Source organism: Suricata suricatta, chromosome 6, assembly GCF_006229205.1.
Source record: "Suricata suricatta isolate VVHF042 chromosome 6, meerkat_22Aug2017_6uvM2_HiC, whole genome shotgun sequence".
NCBI lineage: Eukaryota > Metazoa > Chordata > Mammalia > Carnivora > Herpestidae > Suricata > Suricata suricatta.
In genome coordinates this window covers 12682760-12700284 of record NC_043705.1, presented here as the reverse complement: position 1 = coordinate 12700284, position 17525 = coordinate 12682760, and the positions used below count along the sequence as shown (strand labels likewise).

The window sequence follows — 17525 nt, the reverse complement described above, 5'->3', positions numbered from 1 at the left end:
GCGCCGCGCCCCCCGAGCGGGTGGTGGCGGTGGTCGGCGCGTCGGCCAGCTCCGTCTCCATCATGGTCGCCAACGTGCTGCGCCTGTTTGCGGTGAGGGCACTCTCTCGCGTCCTCGTCCAGTCCTCGCCCTCGGGGTGGGGGGGTGGGGGGGGGCTGATGTCTAGTCTCCAGGCAGAAATCACTCAGATTCACAAAGATCAACCGCTGCTCCGAAGAAACCCAACCCTGGGGGCCAGAAGGAAGCCCGAGCCAGGTCAACCCAACCCCTCCACCCTTCCCTGCCGGCTCTCAGGTGCCCTGCCTGCGCTGCCACCCACACACACAGCCCTTCATGTAAATTAAGGAAACCTACTTCTGGGCGGTCAAGGTGGCCTCTTCCCACAGGGGGGAGGCAGTCTTTGCCTGGAGACCCGATTGACTAGAGCAGGGCCGCCTAGGGTTTAGCCTCTCTACTTGGTCACTTGCTTGCATGTCCTTGTTTGGGGCACAACCTTGTGTGGTGGTCCCACCCCCGACCCTGGGGACAGCTCTGGGTGATGAGTGCAAGTTTTTACTGGAACCAGGGCCCTCTGTCTGTGAGGCGACCAGGACATGCCCCTGGCTACTCTCTGGGGGGTAGGGGAGGGTGGTGGTGAGTAGTTGCCTCATTTTTAGGGAACTGTCTTAAATGCGGGACAGCCCCTTCCCTGCAGCTTGGGGCGGGGGGGGGGGGGCAGTGATTGGGAGGAAGGGCATGAAATAAGGGATTAGGGGGCCTTTGGCATTAGAGTGGGGGTGTGGGTTCCTTAGAAGCCATTCACTGGGGTTCTGTGGGGGAGGGGTGTCTCTGTCCCTCCATCTTTATGTTAAGAGAGAAAAGGCTTTGCTTCCATCTGGCTGGGGAGGGGACTTCTGTTTCTTGAGACTTTCTCCGATTCTCCCAGGGGAGGCCTCTGTTTCTACCATGCTGGGGAGAGGTTTTATGTGGTCCTCCTCTGTCATCTGCATCCGTGTCGTCCCCCCACCCCTGTTCTCACTGGATGGAAGCATTGGCATGTGGACACAGCTTCTAGTGGGCACACAGTTCTGTGGCTCCCTGGGATGTGTGTGTGGATGAGAGGAGGGGTAGTAGTGAGGACAGTCTGTCTCACCCGCCTGCCCATGTCTGTCTGTCCCCTGCCCTGCTTGGAGCTTTGGTTTCTGTCCCTTTCCCTGTGTCTGCTCCTCTAGGCTGAGTGCAGAGATCTCAAACTCAACGGTTTTCAGGGGCCAGGTTGGGGCGTAGATGGGTGAAGCGGGACCCCATGAGCCCAGGGCCCACTGCTGCTAGCTCAGCCCCGATGGAGTTAGCACCCCACCCCCCACCCCTACCCCATGTTAGATGCTGCTTACCAATTCAAAAATTAAACTCATGAAGACGCTGGTGCATGAAAGGCAACCACGTTACAGATTTGGTTCCCTGGGGGCTGTTTTGCTACTCCTGGTCAAGGGGCAGAGATGGAGTTCAAGCCATATTCGTATTACTGTACTGTCAGGCATTTTATTTTATTTTTATTCTTTATTTTTTTAAATTTTTATGCTTATTTATATCTGAGAGAGAGGGAAAGTGTGTACAATCAGGAGAGGGGCAGAGAGAGAGAGAGAGAGAGAGAGAGACAGAATCGGAAGCAGGCTCCAGGCTCTGAGCTGTCAGCGCAGAGCCCAATGTGGAGGCTTGAACTCACGAACCGGGAGATCATGACCTGAGCTCAAGTCAGATGCTCAACCAACTGAGACACCCAAGTGCCCCTATTTTATCTTATTTTTAATCGTTTGTTTATTTTGAGAGAGAGAGCTAGAGAAGGAGCAGGGGCAGAGGTAGGGAGGCAGAGAAAGAGGGAGACAGAAAATCCCAAGCAGGCTCCAAGCTGTCAGCACAGAACCAACGCGAGGCTTGAATCCACCAACCACTGGATCATGACCTGAGCTGAAACCAAGAGTTGGCCGCCTAACCAACTGAGCCACCCAGACGCCCCAGCACTCAGGCATTTTAGATCAATTTCCCTAAGGAGGTTCAACTTGTACGGGGAGGTTGCTCTCAAGATTAAACTTTAGTGTCTGGAGTGCCCAGAGTATCTATAGCGTCCACTAACTGCCCTTGGCCCTTCTCTGCCTCCTTTTCTCTGCCCTTCCCTCTTTCTTTGTGGTTCTTCTTGTTTTTCTTTTTCTATCTCCCTGGGTCTCCCTTCCCACTTCCTCCTTCCCTCTTTCCTTCTCTCTCCCCCCTGCTCTTTGCACACTGTCTCCACACTCTACACTTTCGTTCTGTCCTGCTTCAGACATCCCTGTCTCCCCTAGACCAGCCTGGCCCACTCCTTCCAGAACCTTCCCTGTCTTCTGGCCCTCACCAGCTCCCACTTCGCTCCTCTTCTCTAGTTAGCCTCCCTCGCCCTGACTTCCTCAGACTTCCACTACCAATTTCCACTCCCTTCTTACACTTGCTATTCCCGCCCCCCAGGAGAACCTGGATCAGCTCAGCCCATAATCCCCGCTGTCAATCACTGTAATGCATACAGATAAACCCACTTCCAAGCAGGCCCCTCCAGAAGGCCAGACATAGCTTTGAACCAAATAATCCCTTCCTAGCTCCCCTGCCTGCTCTGACCCTGCCTGGGGGTGCCGCTCCCCTACACAGAGTGCTCCTTTGGGTGAATTAGGAAAATATGTTGTCCCCTAGGGATGACAAGGAGTCCCACTCCCCTCTCAGATGCAGCCTTCCCCCAGCAGCTGGATCAGCTGCAGGCTGGACTTGAGTCCCCACTCCGCCTTTGCCTGGACACCCGCTGCACACTGCCCTCTCCCCAAGACCCTCACACCCCCCCATATTCCATCAGACCACTTCTCAAAATTCCTCACACCCTCAGGCCTCTCCACGTGGCTATTCCAACCCTAATCTCAAACTTCCATGCCCCACCTTTGTCCTGGATCCCTTTTGCCCTCCCTCCCTAGAGGTCACTGACCCTCTAACCATAGCCCACGTGTCCTTCCCCATTCCAGATACCCCAGATCAGCTACGCGTCCACAGCCCCTGAGCTCAGCGACTCCACGCGCTATGACTTCTTCTCCCGAGTCGTGCCACCTGACTCCTACCAGGCCCAGGCCATGGTGGACATCGTGAGGGCACTGGGATGGAACTACGTGTCCACACTGGCCTCCGAGGGCAACTATGGCGAGAGTGGGGTTGAGGCCTTTGTGCAGATCTCCCGGGAGGCTGGTGAGCTGGGTGTGGGGGTCCAAGGCATCAAGGAGCCTACAGAGGGGTGAGCCAGGGGCCATCAGACATGGTGAGGAGCATGGATGGTGCCCCTGTGGGCAGGTGCCCCTTTCTTTTGGAGGACTCAGCCCCTGCCCCGGTCATGCGCAGTGGCGGCCCCCAGTGGGTGGGTTGGGTGGAACAAGAGGTGACTCTGGCATCCCCCACACCCAGGGGGAGTCTGCATTGCCCAGTCCATCAAGATTCCCAGGGAACCAAAGCCAGGAGAATTCAACAAGGTGATCAGAAGACTCATGGAGACGCCCAACGCCCGGGGCATCATCATTTTTGCCAACGAGGATGACATCAGGTGGGAGAGCTGGCACACCCCGTCACCGGGTTTACCCCAGGCTCGCCTTGAAGGCCCTGCCCCCTCTTCTGACACATCCCCCAGGCTTGCACATCCTCCCTTCCTCCTCCTTCCTCTCTCTTTGAGGCCCCTCTCCTTCCTGCCGTACACACTTTTCCTGCTGCCATTTCTCTATCTTGTGCCCCCCAGAAACGATCCAGGCCCGGTCTGGGTGGAAATGCTCCAAGACTAGCCAAGGGGAACACACAAAAACGCCTGTCTATTCTTACCATGCAAAGTAGGGGAGAGGCTTGAGGGCAGATCGAAGTGCAGAAAATGAGCTGTCAGGCAAGGAGCCCCCCGAGGCAGCTCAGGGGATATTAGCAGGTGGCCATGGACCCTGCCCTGAGGCCTGTGTGGCTCAGAGCCAGCAGGGGGCTCCGCAAGAAAAGGGAGGCCATCTCCCAGGCAGTGTGAAGTGAGCTGTATGCACCGAGCAAGAGGGCAGGCCTGGGCCCAGACAACCATGATTACCTGAGAAGCCCCGGGCAGGTGCCCTAAACCCCCTCCTGATAAATGAGGGTCTGCTGAGAGGCTTGGAAGGGGATAGAAGGAGAGAGAACAGGAAGTGGCCAGAGGTAAGTCGGAGGAAGATAGCAGGCCCTCACTCACCCCTCGCCCAATTCATACCAGGAGGGTCCTGGAGGCTGCACACCGGGCCAACCTGACGGGTCACTTCCTGTGGGTCGGCTCAGACAGCTGGGGAGCCAAGACCTCACCCATCCTGAACCTGGAGGACGTGGCCGTGGGGGCCATCACCATCCTGCCCAAAAGGGCTTCCATAGACGGTGAGTGCCGGGATGCACCCCTCCCCCCTCGCATCCCCTGCCCCTGCTTGTCCTTCCCCACAGTCCCCTCTTGGGGGTGGGGCTCATTTTCCCCATCTGTAAAATTGTATCCCTATCTATGTGCCTTCCGGGATTCCCAAATTCTAGGACTCTGCGATTCTGTGAATACATCCCTCCAGGCAGTGTTTGAGTTGGCAAAGGAGGAAAAGCCCACCCCACTGCACAGGGTGAAGAGTTAGTTTTGCTTTTTCTGTTTCTGTTTTCATTTTAATTGGATGCCTGCATTCCTGGTGTTGCTGGTTTCTCAAAAGGCATGCTAATTTGAGGGTTGGGGGAGAGGGAGCGAAGCCGAGGATGGGGACATATTGCCCTGTTGATCAGACGATGAAGCCTCGCTCCCCCCCAGCTTCCTCCACCGCTCCACCTGTGCGTGTCTGGAACAATCCAGCAGAGACGTTCCCTATGTAACAGGATTGATCGTTTTCCCAAGGACTGACCTGAAGACCCCTTCGAGGGGTGCTGCAGGGCTATTTTCTGATCAGAACCTTGTAAAGGCTGAGAGCCTTGACTTTCAGGGGCTCTCGGGCTCTCGTGGGTGGATAAAGAAATCCCACCTTCACACTCTCTTCCCCTTAGAGTGCATTTGGCTGCATCTGACAAATTAGGATGAGAGCAGTTTTAGCAATAAAGCCACTTCATCACAAGACAAGATGTCTGAAAGTAGGCCACTTCGGGTTTGGGCTGGTGAGTTAATGACACTCTCAAAGTCCTGAGCTCTGTCCCCACGTCTGTTGCACCATCCTCCGTGGTTGCTGTGTGCTTTGGTGACTGAGGTGTCTTAATCACAAAGTGGCTGCAGAAGCTCCACCCATCACACCTCCACAGCAGCATCCTATCCAGGAAAGAAGGAGCAGCCTAAGAGTCTTCATGCAGTGAGGCTCTGAGTTTACAACGGGATGCAAATCCTACCCTGGAGCCCCAGATCAGGCTGAAGTCACCGGCCAGAAGTCAGTCACATGGACAGTCATGGCCACAAAGTGAGCAAGTGGACAAGGGACACAGAAGAATCACACCTGGTTCAGATGGTCACCATCCTTCTCTCTCCCTCCTCTCAGGGTTTGACCAGTACTTCATGACCCGCTCCCTGGAGAACAACCGCCGGAACATCTGGTTTGCAGAGTTCTGGGAAGAGAATTTCAACTGCAAACTCATCAGCTCAGGTACCCGGTCTGACAACTCGGCCCGCAAGTGCACAGGTGAGAGGTGCCCGGGGCAGCTTGGGGAGGTGAGGGAGAAGGCGGGAAGCCTGGTGGGGGGGATACCTGGGGGCCAGGCACACTTCCTCTGGGCATCCCTAGGACAGGCGAGGAACGCATCGGCCGGGACTCTACCTACGAGCAGGAGGGGAAGGTGCAGTTTGTGATCGACGCTGTGTACGCCATTGCTCATGCCCTCCACAGCATGCACCAGGCGCTCTGCCCCGGGCTCACGGGCCTGTGCCCCGCGATGGAGACCACCGATGGGCGGATGCTGCTGCAGTATATTCGAGCCGTCCGCTTCAATGGTGAGCGGCAGCCAGGTCTCCTAACAACAGGGAAGGGAAGCCCCCCGGGGTTGGATTTCTCTGAGGGACCAGGACGGGACTGAGGTTGACTTGGGATCAAAGGCATGAGAGAGGCAGGGTGGTAGGGTGGGGGCAGCCAGAACTGGGCGCTGGAAGCTTGAGCCAAATTCTAGAACCTATTTCTTAACACTTATCCCCAGGCTTCAGCCCCCCTTGCCCCAAGTTGCAAAATTCAGGTGTTGGGGAACTTTTTCTGTGACCTCTCCTGCCTGGAAACCTTATCAAGCCACGTGCAACTCTCCCCTCCATTGCAAAGAGCTTGGGAGCATCTGGGTTCTGGGCATGCATGGGGCACAGTGCAGACTGTGCAAAGGCCATGGAGACAGGCTGCCCCCTCTGAGACAGGCTTGCAAAGGCCACCCCAGCTAAGCCCTGTGCCCCTGGAGCACCAGGTGCAAGTCTGATGTGTCCCCTGGTACAAGTGGAGCGCCTGGCACATAGGCAGGGCTCAGAATAAGGTCTTCTGGAAAGGCCCAAATGGACTCAAGCTTCCCTCATTGTGCAGAGAGACACTACACGTCTTGGTCAATTACTATCCTTTATAAAATTAAAAACCATTCTTCCACCCAATACTGAGCACCTTCTCTCTGCTAAATGGCCCAACTGACTATCATTGCAGACCAACTCTACAAGCCGGTAGAACATGCTTCCAAAAGAAATAAAGCCAGGGGCGCCTGGGTGGCGCAGTTGGATAAGTGTCTGACTCTGGTTTCGGCTCAGGTCGTGATCTCATGGTTTGTGAGACTGAGGCCCACGTTGGACTCTGTGCTGACATCATGGAGCCTGCTTGGGATTCTCTCTCTCTCTCTATCTCTCTCTCTCTCTCTCTGCCCTCCCTGTCTCTTTCAAAAATAAATAAACTTTTAAAAAAGTATTAAAAGAAATAAAAGGCGATTGTTTAAATCAGTACAAATCTCATGCCAACACTCAGACCTTGTACAAGTCTTGAACCCATCATTTTGCCTGACTAGTTAAAGCTCTTTCTTTTTTCTTTTTCTTTTTTCTTTAAGTTTATTTATCCATTTCAAGAGAGACAAAGAGAACAAGTGGGGGAGGGACACAGAGAGAGAAAGAGAGAGAGAATCCCAAGCAGGCTCCACATTGTCAGCGCAGAGCCCGATGTGGGGCTCAAACTCACAAAATGCCAGATCATGACCTGAGCCAAAAACAAGAGCGGGCTGCTTAACCAACTGAGCTACCCAGGTGCTCCTTTCATTTTTCTTTTTAAATTGTGGTTAACACACACATAGTGTAATACTGACCATCTTAACCATCTTTAAGAGTATAGCTTAGTCGCCTACACTGTGGAGCAATCATTCTCCAGAACATCCTTTTACCTTCCAAGGCTGAAATTCCGAACCTGTTAAAGAACAGCTCCTCAGCACCCTCCGCCAGCCTCCGGCCACCTCCGTCCAACACTCTGTCTGTGTGATGTTGCCTCCTCTAGGATTGTCTCACAAGAGACGCATCATGCAATACTTGTCCTTTGGTGTGACTGGCTCACTTCACTTCGTATAATGTCCTTAATCCATCCGTGTCAAAGCATGTGTCAGAATGTCCTTCCTTTCTAAGGCTGAATAATGTCCTAGCATGAATAGACATTTTGGGTATTCATTCAACCCCCAGTGAACAACTTTTGTGCGTCCACCTTACGGCCACTGTGAACAGAGCTGGCGTGAACGAGGGTGTGCAGGCATAGCTTAGAGGCCCTGCATTCACTCCTTCAGAGCATACACCTAGAAGTGGAGTGGCTGGGGCGTGTGATAATTCTGTGTTCGATTGTTCGAGGAACCGCCACACTTTTCCCAGCGATGGCACTATTCTACATCCGCACCAGTAATACATCAGGGCTCCAGAGTCTTGTTATTTCCTGGTGTGTGAACAGTGGCTATGCTAATGGGAACAGTGGCTATGCTAATGGGTGTGAGGAGATATCTTATTGTTTTTTAAATGTTTATTTATTTTTGAGAGAGAGAGAGAGAGCTAGAGCACGATCAGGAGAGGGGCAGAGAGAGAGAGGGAGAGAGAGAGAGAGAGAGAGAGAGAGAGAGAGAATCCGAAGCAGGCTCCAGTCTCCGAGCTGTCAGCACATCACCAGAGGTGGGGCTCAAACTCATGAACTGTGAGATCGTGACCTGAGACCAAGTCGGATGCTTAACCCACTGAGCCACCCAGGCTGTTACTATGGTTTTCGAGTTGCATTTCCCTGATAACACTGAGCATCTTTGCACGGTGTTTCTTTCTCCTGGCTGGGCCTCGGGCCTCTCGGGGATGGGCCCAGGAAACAGCGGAGGATGCCCGGCTCTCCCTCCAGGCAGCGCCGGGACACCCGTCATGTTCAACGAGAACGGGGATGCGCCCGGGCGCTACGACATCTTCCAGTACCAGGCGGCCAACGGCAGTGCGGGCAGCGGTGGCTACCAGGCCGTGGGTCAGTGGGCGGAGACCCTCAGGCTGGACGTGAGTGCGCACAGACACGCGGACACTGGGCGCGGGGGCGCGGGGGCCGCATGGGCCGCATCCCCGGACAGAGTCCCAGGCCCACAGGTCCTGTCCTGTGCCCGCAGGTGGAGGCTCTCCAGTGGTCGGGAGACCCCCACGAGGTGCCCGCGTCCCTGTGCAGCCTCCCCTGCGGGCCCGGCGAGCGGAAAAAGATGGTGAAGGGCGTCCCTTGCTGCTGGCACTGCGAGGCCTGCGATGGCTACCGCTTCCAGGTGGATGAGTTCACGTGCGAGGCCTGCCCCGGGGACATGCGGCCCACGAGCAACCACACGGGCTGCCGCCCCACGCCCGTCGTGCGCCTGACCTGGTCCTCGCCCTGGGCCGCGCCGCCGCTGCTGCTGGCCGTGCTGGGCAGCATGGCCACCACCACCGTGGTGGCCACCTTCGTGAAGCACAACGACACGCCGATCGTCCGCGCCTCGGGCCGCGAGCTCAGCTACGTGCTGCTCACCGGCATCTTCCTCATCTACGCCATCACCTTCCTGATGGTGGCCGAGCCCTGCGCCGCCGTGTGCGCCGCCCGCAGGCTCTTCCTCGGCCTGGGCACCACGCTCAGCTACTCGGCCCTGCTCACCAAGACCAACCGCATCTACCGCATCTTCGAGCAGGGGAAGCGCTCCGTCACGCCGCCCCCCTTCATCAGCCCCACCTCGCAGCTCATCATCACCTTCAGCCTCACCTCTGTGCAGGTGGGTCGTGGGGCTCCCAGGGCCTGGCGGTGGGCTTGTCCAACGCTTTAAAAAATTCAGATCATCACTCTTGTATTTTGGCTCCTATGTTAAAATTAAGGGGGGGGGGGCCTACTGTTCTGCTTATATGCAGAACTCATTTCAGAGCAGCCATGGCCTCCCTTTCCTGTCCCCCGTGGCTCCGTAAAAACTATATTATTTCTGGAAAGCTGAACAGACTTTCTCAAGAAAAAAAAAAAAAAAGAATCTGTTTCCATAAGGGAGTTCTTGCTGCCCAGTCCCGAGGGTAACCTGGGTGAGAGGCACGGGCCCCAGCCATGTCACCGTGGAACGGGGCATCCAGCTCCGTAAATGGCCAGGATTTCATGCTGTATGTGCAGCCAAAGCAGAGGGCCTTCGGGGGTTTCTCTAAGATAGGAGCGTTATAGCAGCGGAAATTACTCTCAGGATCTGGAAGGCACTAGCTATTTTCTGTGCAAAGGGGACTGAGAGACAGGTGTGTGTGACATTGTGACATTGCAGAGCCAGCCCAGTTCTCAGGGCTAAGTGGAGGGCCTGTGCTCAGCGTGCTTTTGACATGACACACCCTCCACTCCAGGCAAGCCCTTCTCCCGACCCGGTTCTGCATATGCCACAGTCATTCGCACCCACGGGCAAGTCTCCACGACTGAAAGGTATTGCCATCTTCCTGCAGCTAGCAGGGCCCAGGTGTCCCCTGTCAGGGACAGATTGGCAATCACGCATCCTACTTCCCTCCTTGAAAGCCCTGTGGTGCCCCTTTGCCCAGGACTGAGATACTTACGCTACATTCAGTGCCTCCTGGCTCACCTGCAGACTCTACATTATGCCCACATTTCCAGAAATCCTGAACCCTTTCAAAGAAGCACACCATTGATTTTGCTAGATTATTTACCAATATGGTGGACATAAAATGGTATCTCATTGTTTTCATTTGCATTTCCTTAATTACTAGTGCCGCCGGCCTTTGGCGTGTCCTCTTCTGTGATGTGCCTGTTCCTACACTTTGCACATTTTCTACTGTTTTCTAGAATTTTGTCTTTTTTTTACATGTACCAGATGCTAGTTCCTTATCAAGTATATGGGTTGCAAATTGGTGGGATCCATTTTGGTCGCCGCTTCTGTGTATCACAGGCCTTGGGTATTAGCTTCTCACAGGCAACTTTTTCCCCCTACCTAGAGTCTTGTTCTCAGAGGAGCCTCCGTGCTGCTTTCCTTGACATTGGGTGGGGTGTTATTAGTCCCTTGTTTATGGAGCTACTGCCTTTGGGAATATCACAAAAAAAGGTTCTCCTTCTGGATGTACAAATTATTAAAAAGCATTCCTTCTTGGGGCACCTGGGTGGCTCAGTCAGTTGAGCATCCAAGTTCAGATCAGGTCAACATCTCGTGGTTTGTGAATTTGAGTCCCCCGTCGGGCTCTGTACTGACAGCTCAGACCCTGGAGCCTGCTTCAGATTCTCTTTCTCCCTCTCTGCCCCTCCCCTGCTCACTCTATCTCTCTCTCAAAATAAATAAATAACATTAAAAACAATTAAAAAATAAAAGCACCCCTTGTTCCAGGATCACAGAACCCTGCTCTAGTACGGCAGAGGATGGCAGTGGAGTGTTGGGTGGATTTCGGCCCATCTGCCCTCCTACATGCATACATCCAGCAGTCTTGTGCAATGAACACTCTGCGCGCGTGAACAGGGCAGCCCTTCCAGGGTCCTGCCTTTATGCAGGTGTCTAAGTTCCTGTTCTGCAGCTTCCCTTGGCTCAAGGTCATGTCTCCTGTCACTGTGAGGGATCTGCTACTCCATCTCCTCCCTGGGAGTGCTTGTGTTTGACTTCGATAACCGCCCAGGCCACCCGGCAGCAGCTCACATTCTTACTAGTCTCTATTTAAGTGTCTCATTCCGAGCTTCTCCATGCATCGTGCATGATTTCATTGCATTATGTTCCGCAGTTCTCTGGAGCTGGAGAAGGAAGGGGGTCCTCAAGAACTAGGTTCGCCATGTTGCTAGACAGGATCAAGCTAGTGTTTTCACATCTACAGAATGGAGATGTTCCTGCCTACCTGGAGGGCTGTGAGGAGAGAAAATCTCTGGGCCTGGCCCTCAATCCATGGGGCATGCATCGGCTCCTCCCCCAAGCTGGCATGGACAAGATATGTGTAGGGTCACAGTTCCAGAGCCTCTGCCTGCTGTCACTGTGGCTCTTGGGCCTGAGCATCCCACTCAGGAGGCCAGGAGCCTCGAGGTGACCCTAACCTGCCAGACACGGATGGGTGGCCAGGCTGGGTGTGTCCCTGATACAGTGTCGGCCCCCGCAGGTGGTGGGAGTAATGGCATGGCTGGGGGCCCAGCCCCCACACAGCGTGATCGACTATGAGGAGCAGCGGACAGTGGACCCGGAGCAGGCCAGAGGGGTGCTCAAGTGCGACATGTCAGATCTGTCCCTCATCGGCTGCCTGGGCTACAGCCTCCTGCTCATGGTCACGTGCACGGTGTATGCCATCAAGGCCCGTGGCGTGCCCGAGACCTTCAACGAGGCCAAGCCCATCGGCTTTACCATGTACACCACCTGCATCATCTGGCTGGCGTTTGTGCCTATCTTCTTTGGCACCGCCCAGTCAGCTGAGAAGGTAATCTGGGGTCTCCTGCTGGGTTTCACCGCCTCCTTTGTTTCCTGCCTGTCCAAGGAGGGGCTCAATTGTCCCAAGAGCTGGACCACCACGTCAATGATTGCTTGTTGGCTGATTCATTCATGTACATACTTGTGCACTCGTTTGTTTGTCAGTGCTCCTGCTGGCTCAGTGAGTCTTGTCCCCCTTTGTTTGTTCATCCATGCTTCTACCCATCCGTTAATTTGTTTCTTTCCGATTACTTCTTCATATACTTCACACTGTCAATCCATTAATCTGTCAGTCCATTTGCTTGATCATTATTCAGTCATTTATTTGTGCATAGAGTAGAACATTTGTTTGTTTACCTCAGTCAATCATCTGTTTGTCTACTTGCTCTTTTATTCAATCTCTGTTCATTCATTTATTCATTTGAAAACCTGCTCATTCATTCATTAACATGCTCTACCCCTTTTTAGGCATATGGACCATTTCCCCAAATGTCACTTGCTGTGAATGAACCCTTCACTTCCCTTGGTCATTTGTCCACTTGGTGCCTTGTCACTCATCCTCCTTTCTGCCTTCATCAGAGCCATGCCAGGACCACCACTTCTTCATGCCACAGGGCCTTTGCTTGTATGTTGTCTTTTCCATTCACCCAATGAACACAGACTCATGCAGGGGTGGAGGGTGGGAGAGAACAGGGCTCAGTCCCACCTGGTCCCTTCCTCCGTGACTCAGATCTACATCCAAACCTCCACACTGACGATATCCTTGAGCCTGAGTGCATCGGTGTCCCTCGGCATGCTCTATGTGCCCAAGACCTATGTCATCCTGTTCCACCCGGAGCAGAATGTGCAGAAGCGGAAGCGAAGCATCAAGGCGACCTCCACGGTGGCAGCCCCACCCAAGGGCGAGGACACAGAGGCCCCTAAGTAGCGAGGGGGGGGATGAGTGAGAAGGTTGCTCCCTCTCTTCTGCTCTTTTCTTCCCCTTGCTTCCCAGTGGAAGCTATGAAAAGTCTAAGTCTGCAATGAGCAATTGGAGGCAGGGAGTCAGCAAAGCCCAGATGAGGCTGGCTTTCAGAAAGACCTGGACCTACACACCACACATCATCCCGCTTTTCTGTGCCTGTTGGCATCATATGTCCTTGCTGCAGACCAGACTGTCTAATTGCGGAGGGAAACAGCCACCACGAGGATCCTCCTCTAGGGAAGGACTGAACTTAACGCTCCCTGGTCTGAGTTCAGAGAGCACGACGAAGCCCTGGGCATGGCCCAGCATGAGTGAGATTTAAACCCAATTAGCCACCAGAACCTGGGGACTGGGCAGTGTGCAAGAATGTCCAGATCTCACTGTGGCAATACAGGGCTGGATGCAGGGAGGAGCAGTGTGCACAAGAGACCTGGGAGCCTGGGTTCTGAACTGAGTAATTCAGGCTTGGCACTGACAGGTGGAACCTTGGGTCAGAGCCGGATGAGCGAGGATGGCCCTGGGACATGACATGGGAGTGAGAACTGGACATACCCCATGAGGTTACTTGTGTTGAGGTCTTTTTCTCAGGACCTTCACCCCTGGGATTTGGGGCATGTCATCCTTAGGAGTGTAGCTTTTTGCCTTTCTTATGCATATGCCCTCAAATGACGCCCAAACCCTCATATGGTGTTAGTGGTGTGTGAGTAAAGCAACAGAATGGCAGTTGTCCTCCTCTGGTGCCTGTGAGGGACTGTGGTCAGGAGTCTCAGGTTGGGGCAGTGGCAGCGAGTTGTGTCCGTGGTGATGATTAATTCCAAGTAGATATCTTAGGATGAATATCAAAACTTTTCTCTCTTAATATTTACCTTTGAAAGGTGAGCACAGGGCAGGGGGTGGGGGAATGCTTGGACTTCAGATGCATGGACATTCATTTTTTTAGTACTTTTCTTTTTTTTTTTTTTTTTTTTTTACAAAAAGTTTGGTTTCCATTGTGGAATTGCATTTCCCTGTGGTATGATTTAAATTTGTCAAATCGACTCTATTTATCAGTTTGGATTCTCTAGTAGCTGATGTCTGGAACTGATTCTGAAGATCAGCCCCACTTCATACAACATAAAAACTCCATCCTGCACCGAGTCTCTGTCGTGTGATAAATTGGGACCTTGGGACTAGGTGTTTCTGCATTCCTCAAATTAATAGGGCTTTTCCCCAGAGTAACATTTTTGGTGTACAGATTCTCCATCTTCATGGTCTTGCATTCCTCTGGTCTCTCCACTGTGTGAGTTAGGAAGTTTTATTTATCTTTCAGTGCTTTCCAAAATTCATGATCTCATCAGTCTTCCTTCCTGTGTGGGTTTTCTTTTGTATAATGTGATGAGGTGTGTTTTATTGCTGAAGGCTTTTCCGTGTTAGTGCTTTGATGGGAGTTTCCTCCCACATGGACTCACAGAGAGTCAAGGAGGCCTGATATCCCAAGGCAGGTGTTCCTGTGGGTTTTTCTCGGTGTCTCTCCCAGTATCAATTCCCTGACGTACAATACCTGTTGACTTCTAGTTGAAAAGGTTTCCACATTTTTTACATATTTGTGGTTTTCCCCACTCTGCGTTCTGTGACTTAGTTTGGATGATTTTTTAGAAGAACTTTTCTATATTTAGAGGATTTCCTTTCAGTGTGAAGTTTCTGCCTGGGTGTCCTGGCTTCCTACTGAAGACTTACACACTCCCAACATTTGCTCATACCCATCTCTTTGGTATGAACGGTGTGAATGCTTTGCTACACAGCAGGTTCTGGTACCTTCTTATCAGCATCTCACATTCAGTCCATGTGTAGATGACTTCCAAGCATGTGCCATTTTGTGTGCGGTGGGGAACCCTCTATTACTGAAGGTGTTGTTATACGTGGCACACTCGTGAGGTTTCTCTCCTTCATGAATTCTCCAATGTATACAAAGTCTTGACTCCCAGAAGAAGGCTTTTCCTTAATCAGTGTGCACATAAGATCTCTTTCATTATTTGATGTTCAGTGGGGGACTGACAACTTCCTGAAGGTTTTCCCATGCTATGTGCAGGCATAGTTTTGCCTTCCTTCTCTGAGGTTCAATCAATTGGAACCTTTGAATAAAGGCTTGTTGTTTTCAAATTTCAGGAATTCATAAGGCATTCTGCCTGTGTTGTTTCTTTTATGCTGAATAAACACTGGGCTATACTTGTTGGCTTTCTCATGTTCGTTGCCCTTGAAGGATTTATCTCCCATATGAATTATGTGTTCCAGTGAAAATGGGGCTCTGGATGGGAGGCTTTCCCACGGTATAATCACAATGTTTTTCCCCAGTATGAGTTCTCTAAAGCAGAGAAAGATTATATTTTGATGAACACTTTTACTCACGTGTATGTAAGGTTATCACCTGTGTACAATGTGTTGAGATTTGTATAGGCAGAGCCTCTCTTATATTCTTTTAAAAAATTAAATATTTATTTTTGAGAGAGACAGAGAGAGAGTGCAAGTGTGGGGGAAGGGGGTGGCAGAGGGAGAGAGACACACACAGAATCAAAAGCAGGCTCCAGGCTCCAAGCTGTGAGCACAGAGGCTGACATGGGGCTTAAACTCATGAACCTTGCGATCACAGCCTGAGCCGGTCAGATGCTTAACCAACTGAGCCACCCAGGTGCCCCTTATGTCTTTTCACTAGTGTGAGTTTTTGGACACATCTGTTGTATTTACTATAGCTTTGTCACATTTATTGCATTTTGTGCTTTTTGGAAATTTCCCACCAATTCATTTACATTCATCATCTCTCACTCAGTGACTTCTTGTTGAATGAATATAACTTTTCCCAAAAGTTTGACTTGGGTTCTCTGCTGTTTTTTTACGTAGTTACCAATTTGCAAGACTCCCCTAACCTGGAATAAAATGCACAATTCCAGTGAGTCTTCCACCATCATTTTATAGAATAAAACCTCTTTAGAAATACTGTTATAGGGGCACCTGGGTGGCTCAATCGGTTAAGCGTCTGGCCTCGGCTCAGGTCATGATCTCACGGTTTGTGGGTTCAAGCCCCACGTCGGGTTCTGTGCTGACAGCTAGCTCAGAGCCTGGAGCCTGCTTCGGAATCTGTGTCTCCCTCTCTAGCCCTCCTGGCTTGCATTGTCTCTCTCTGTCTCTCAAAAATAAATTTTAAAAAACATTAAAAAAAAAAGAAATACTGTTATAGTGATGCCTTCCCCCTTTCCATCTCTTTGGCTTTGAGGAGGGAAACGTGCTGCAGTGTGGACAGAGTACTGACAGCTACAGGAGGCTGGGGGTTTCAGAGATGACCTTTCAGCCTGTGGAGCAAAAAGTGGGAACCAAGACGGGATATGGCTCTGAGAGGGGAGGGGCTGAGGAGAGACCTGGATGGGAAAGGCAGTTGAGGATGTAGAGAGGCAGATTAGTGAAGGGGCAGGGTTAAGACACTCTAAGACTCATTGTTTCATTCATGGATTCCTTGATGGGATACTGACTAGTCTCTGCTCCTGTACCCTTCCCCTCCATCCTACACACCAATATCAACATCATCATTCCAGGGCACCAACTCCCCACATTTATAGGAGCGTTGCTATGGGCCCTGCCCTCTCCCAGCACTTGTATCTGGCTGTGATTCATTCTCATATTCCCCTGCAGACTCAGCAATGGAAATAGTAAGAAGGGGAAGGGCACAGGAGTGTGGCCCTGCGTGTTCACCAATACAATCTTGCAACTAAGTATTATGAGGTTATTCTACCAGCGCTCTTGAATATTGAATTTACCCATAGTATCAACTTCTGAGTTATTTTTTTTTCCTATTCTGATTTGGTAGACAGGGACATTTTCCATGATCCACAGACTTTGTCATGCCCCTGACACTGTAGATTTTTTCAATTGGTTTTCACATCTAGAAACTGTACAGTGTTGAGGTTAAAACTTCTTGAGATCAATCCCAGCTCTGCCGCTTACTAGATGGGTGACCTTGGGCAAGATGATTAGCCTCTCCCACAGTCACTGACAGCCAGCGTCCTTATTGACTCCTGCAGAGATGCTTAAATCATTGACCCCATTTACCTGTGCTGACCCTCCCCACCCTACCAGTCAGTCACTGCCCATATAGACCCTTCTCATTAAACAAACCTTTCAGCTGACCACTCCCAAGACCCCATCTCAGATCTCCCAAATAGCACTCCTTCTTCAAAACTTGTCTCTAGAGAAATCTTCACTGTAGTTCCCTCATAAAAATATGAATTCTTCAACGAGGCTCCTGGTGACAGGTTTAGATTTTTTTCTAAGTCCAAGGTTTTTTTTCGGGGGGCAGAGAGTCTTTTTTTTTTTTTACATTAAACTTCCTTTGAACTCTCCACATGAAAATAAAGAACTACAGTTTCAAATAAATAATAAAATAACTTGCTTATTATGGTTGAGAAACTGAAGACAATCTTTGAAAACGTCTTCTGTGAAGAGGATCCCACTATAAAATGTGCAGTAGCATCTTGAATAGAATAAAACATGTGCTTTAGTTTTGACATGCAGTATATGGTATCAGTGTTCTGCTGATGGCAATGCTGCATTCTGTATGTATTTTTGTTCTATAAGGTCAAGCTTGTTAACCATGCTGTTCAATTCTATTATACTGAGTTTTCATTCAATGACTTAAGAAAAAAAAAAAAAAGACCAGAAAACTGGCTGAAGGCTC

The 17525-nt window shown here is 51.5% G+C and overlaps 1 protein-coding gene across 1 annotated transcript; it reads left to right on the top strand.

The window, feature by feature from the left end:
* The first annotated feature begins 47 nt into the window (after nt 1-47).
* GRM6 (glutamate metabotropic receptor 6) lies at nt 48-12787 on the top strand. The gene is made up of 10 exons (XM_029941501.1): nt 48-92; nt 3018-3234; nt 3448-3583; nt 4256-4410; nt 5526-5666; nt 5774-5974; nt 8349-8494; nt 8602-9225; nt 11558-11869; nt 12590-12787. Exons 1-10 carry the CDS (start codon nt 63-65, stop codon nt 12785-12787), a joined length of 2160 nt encoding a protein of 719 aa, XP_029797361.1. The 5' UTR covers nt 48-62.
* Nucleotides 12788-17525: the final 4738 nt, after the last annotated feature.

Excerpts from the sequence above, each read along its gene's own strand:
- GRM6 (XM_029941501.1), top strand. The coding sequence starts at position 63 with ATGGTCGCCAACGTGCTGCGCCTGTTTGCG. Across the intron at positions 8,495-8,601 it reads CGGAGACCCTCAGGCTGGAC|GTGGAGGCTCTCCAGTGGTC; the intron begins GTGAGTGCGCAC and ends CTGTGCCCGCAG. Across the intron at positions 9,226-11,557 it reads TCAGCCTCACCTCTGTGCAG|GTGGTGGGAGTAATGGCATG; the intron begins GTGGGTCGTGGG and ends CGGCCCCCGCAG.